Source organism: Manacus vitellinus, unplaced genomic scaffold (genome assembly GCF_001715985.3).
Source record: "Manacus vitellinus isolate BGI_N305 unplaced genomic scaffold, ASM171598v3 scaffold_84_pilon, whole genome shotgun sequence".
In the NCBI taxonomy this organism is placed as follows: domain Eukaryota; kingdom Metazoa; phylum Chordata; class Aves; order Passeriformes; family Pipridae; genus Manacus; species Manacus vitellinus.
This window is the reverse complement of record NW_021940840.1, coordinates 616,496-617,592: the sequence shown is the minus strand read 5'-3', so window position 1 is coordinate 617,592 and position 1,097 is coordinate 616,496. Positions and strand designations below refer to the sequence as shown.

The 1,097-nt window shown below is 60.8% G+C and overlaps 1 protein-coding gene across 1 annotated transcript in view; it reads right to left on the bottom strand.

The window, feature by feature from the left end:
• Window positions 1–1,097, bottom strand: part of OSBP2 (oxysterol binding protein 2) — a 29,710-nt gene that overhangs the window by 12,237 nt on the left and 16,376 nt on the right. The window contains exons 3-4 of the mRNA XM_029964920.1: window positions 872–948; window positions 227–635 (exon numbers count right to left, since the gene is read on the bottom strand). Of these exons, the coding sequence (XP_029820780.1) occupies window positions 227–635; window positions 872–948 (486 nt within the window). The remainder of the gene's footprint in view (window positions 1–226; window positions 636–871; window positions 949–1,097) is intronic.

Sequence of the window (1,097 nt, the reverse complement as noted above, 5' to 3'; positions counted from 1 at the left end):
TGGACGGGGCTTGGAGCAACCTGGGCTAGTGGAAGGTGTCCCTGCCCATGGCAGGGGGTGGAGCAAGATAAGCTCTAAGGTCCCTTTCAGACTAAACTATTCCATGATTCTGTAAGGCAAGGAGCTCCCTGCCTCTGCTGTGCTCCGAGGGATCTCCCTCCAGGTCCCTGCTCCCATCAGCTGCTGGGGCAGAGGACTCCACTTTCCCACAGCACAGGCTTGACACCTGCCCTTCCTCACCTTCTTCACTATAGCTGGGGCCATCCTCAGCCTGGCTGGCTCCAGGAATGCAGGAGCAGCCAGACAGGGAGCCCTGGGTAGAGGTTGAGATCACTTTGGGAGGAGTTTTCTGAGGGACTTGTCCACAGAGTGATCCCATGGGAGGGGATGCTGCCCTCGGGCCTGAGCCAGATGCCAGGCAAACCTGCCCTCCCCACTCTCCCAGCGCTCCCAGTGGGGCTGGAGGGTCGTACCTGTGGTGTTTGGGGTCGGCAGTTACAGTGATAAAAGCTGGTGCATCCTCCATGGCATCGAAATACTCCGTCTCCTCATCTTCATCACTGGCCTCTCCCTTTGCAGGCTGCACACTCCCTGTGGGCACATGGACTGTGAGACACTCGGGTGCTGCTGCTCCCCTTCAGAACCCACCGATCCTGGTCTGTCCCCAGAGCCCCCCCGTGTCCCCTCCACAGCGGCTCCCGTTAGAGCCTGGCCCCCTCCTCTCCATCCCACTCCACAATGGGAGGATTCCATACCAATTTCCAGCTCCTAAAAGCAAGGATGTGCCCTGCTCCCCAACCCAGGCACACAAGGCTCCCCTGCCATGCTCGGGAGCCCCCCCAGAAATGCCCCCGGGCTGCCCGGGGCTGACACAGGGCGTGACTCGCACACCCAACCGCGTCCGATGCGGCTCCGCTCCAGCACCGCCCCGTCCGCCGGGAAATCCGGCTGGGATCAGAGCAGGAAAAACAGTCACGTGTTTCAGGTGATGCTCGGGGAGATTTCCCAGCCCTTGGGTTTTCCAGCCCCGCATTTGTAAACATTTCTCTGCTGCGGTGGGAGAGATCGATGGCTGCGACATCGGCAGCAGACACTGG